The sequence below is a fragment of the Mastomys coucha genome, unplaced genomic scaffold (assembly GCF_008632895.1).
Source record: "Mastomys coucha isolate ucsf_1 unplaced genomic scaffold, UCSF_Mcou_1 pScaffold20, whole genome shotgun sequence".
NCBI classification, from domain to species: Eukaryota; Metazoa; Chordata; class Mammalia; order Rodentia; family Muridae; genus Mastomys; species Mastomys coucha.
In genome coordinates, this window is record NW_022196903.1 from 52,023,200 (window position 1) to 52,025,128 (window position 1,929).

General features: G+C 34.3%; 1 protein-coding gene across 1 annotated transcript; it reads left to right on the plus strand.

Annotated features, from left to right (window-relative positions):
- The first annotated feature begins 826 nt into the window (after nt 1–826).
- LOC116098132 (putative vomeronasal receptor-like protein 4) lies at nt 827–1,720 on the plus strand. The gene has a single exon (XM_031380852.1). It carries the CDS (start codon nt 827–829, stop codon nt 1,718–1,720), a length of 894 nt encoding a protein of 297 aa, XP_031236712.1.
- Nucleotides 1,721–1,929: the final 209 nt, after the last annotated feature.

Sequence of the window (1,929 nt, forward strand, 5' to 3'; positions counted from 1 at the left end):
GGAGAGGTGTATGGCCATTTTGAACCATAATTTAATGGTCATAAGGTGTGGAGAGTAAACTAGTGTTCTCTAACTCTATTTATATCTTTAACTTGGATTCTGGGGATGTATGATCTCTTGAAAAAAGGAACATAAATACAGGTAGATTGAGAAAGATGTTTTGCTGATTAAAATAGTGGGATTACAATGCATTATCACTGTGATTGCATTAAAATTATGAATTTAAGCATGGATAGCTGCAAACTAGAGCACAGTAAAAATATAGAATATGATAATAACTAACCTGATATATTTATTACTTTTGAGAATATTATTAATTTAATATTATTTAATATTAATAATATTAAATCCTACAGATTTAATTGCCTCATTTCATAGTTAAAGCCTAAACAGTAATGATAAGCATAGATTTGACTAAACAAATTGTTTAGTCAAATTGTCAATCAAATCTATGCTTATCATTACTGTTTAGGCTTTAACTATGAAATGAGGCAATTAAATCTGTAGGATTGGATTTTTAAGGCATGAGACTCAGGTGCAATACAGGGCCACTAAGTGAGCATTCTGTACAGATATGATTGTGATTGTATTTATTGTATATACTTTTCTACATGTAAAGCAGATACATGGAAGGCATAGGAATATAGGCTATAATATACATTCTTGAAGATCAAGAGTTAAATAGACACTATATTCAAGAATTGGTATGAAAAATAGAATGAAAATATAGCCAGTGTATCACAAACTTGATGTATGCTCTATTATTTTTTCAGATGTATGAAATAAACTTTCACTAAGTTCTTAAGATGAATACACTCTCCACTTAATGTTCTCACTCAAGAATGTCCTTTATTTCCAAGCTGGACTTGGAGTCCTAGCCAATATGTTTCTTCTTTGTTTCTATATTTTCATCATCCTAGGTCACAGACCTAAGCCCACAGACCTGATTTCCTGTCAACTGTCCTTCGTTCACATAATCATGTTTCTTACTGGAGGGGATATTTGTCTTACAGACTTACTTGAGTCACTGGACATTGAGAATGACTTCAAATGTAAGGCAACTTTTTACATAAGTAGGGTGATGAGAGGCCTCTCTATCTGCACCACCTGCCATTTGAGTGTGTTCCAGGCTGTCACTATCAGTCCCAGTACTGCTCTGTTGGCCAAATTTAAACAAAAACTAAAAAAATACACGATATATTCTTTCTTATGTATTTGGTCTTTCAATTTGTTCTTCAGTAGCAACCAGATTTTCTATGTTGGTGCTTATACCAATGTGAGTGAGACCAAACAGATGAAGGCTACTAAATACTGCTCACTCTTACCCATGAACAACATCATCAGAGGATTGATTTTAACAGTGACAACCTCTAGAGATGTGTTTCTTGTAGGGGTCATGCTGACCACAAGCACATACATGGTGATTATCTTGTTCAGACATCAGAAGCAATGCAAACATCTTCACAGCATCAGCCACCTGAGAGCATCCCCTGAGAAAAGGGCCACACAGATTATCTTGCTGTTGGTGGTTTTCTTTGCGGTCATGTATTGGGTAGACTTCACCATCTCAACGACCTCAGTCCTGTTATGGAGTTACAATCCAGTCATCCTGACTGTTCAGAAGTTTGTGATGAATGCCTATCCCACAATTACTCCTTTAGTTCAAATCAGTTTTGATAACAGAATAATCATTATGTTGAAAAAATTTCAGTCGAAATAGCACATATATTTTTAAAAATATGTTTTCTCTCTTCTTTAAAAAGCTATTAGTTAATTTCTTATTTATATGTACAAGTGTTGTGCCAGAGTGCATGCACCCATAGAGGTGAGAAGATGTCATGGGATTCCCTGGAACTGGACTTATCCAGTTGAAATTTGATGTTTCAAGTAGCAAAGGATAATTCTTCATATGATTTTAAATGAATTATG

Bases quoted from the DNA above. Each gene is read 5' to 3' on its own strand.
- LOC116098132 (XM_031380852.1), top strand. From the start codon at position 827: ATGTTCTCACTCAAGAATGTCCTTTATTTCCAAGCTGGACTTGGAGTC.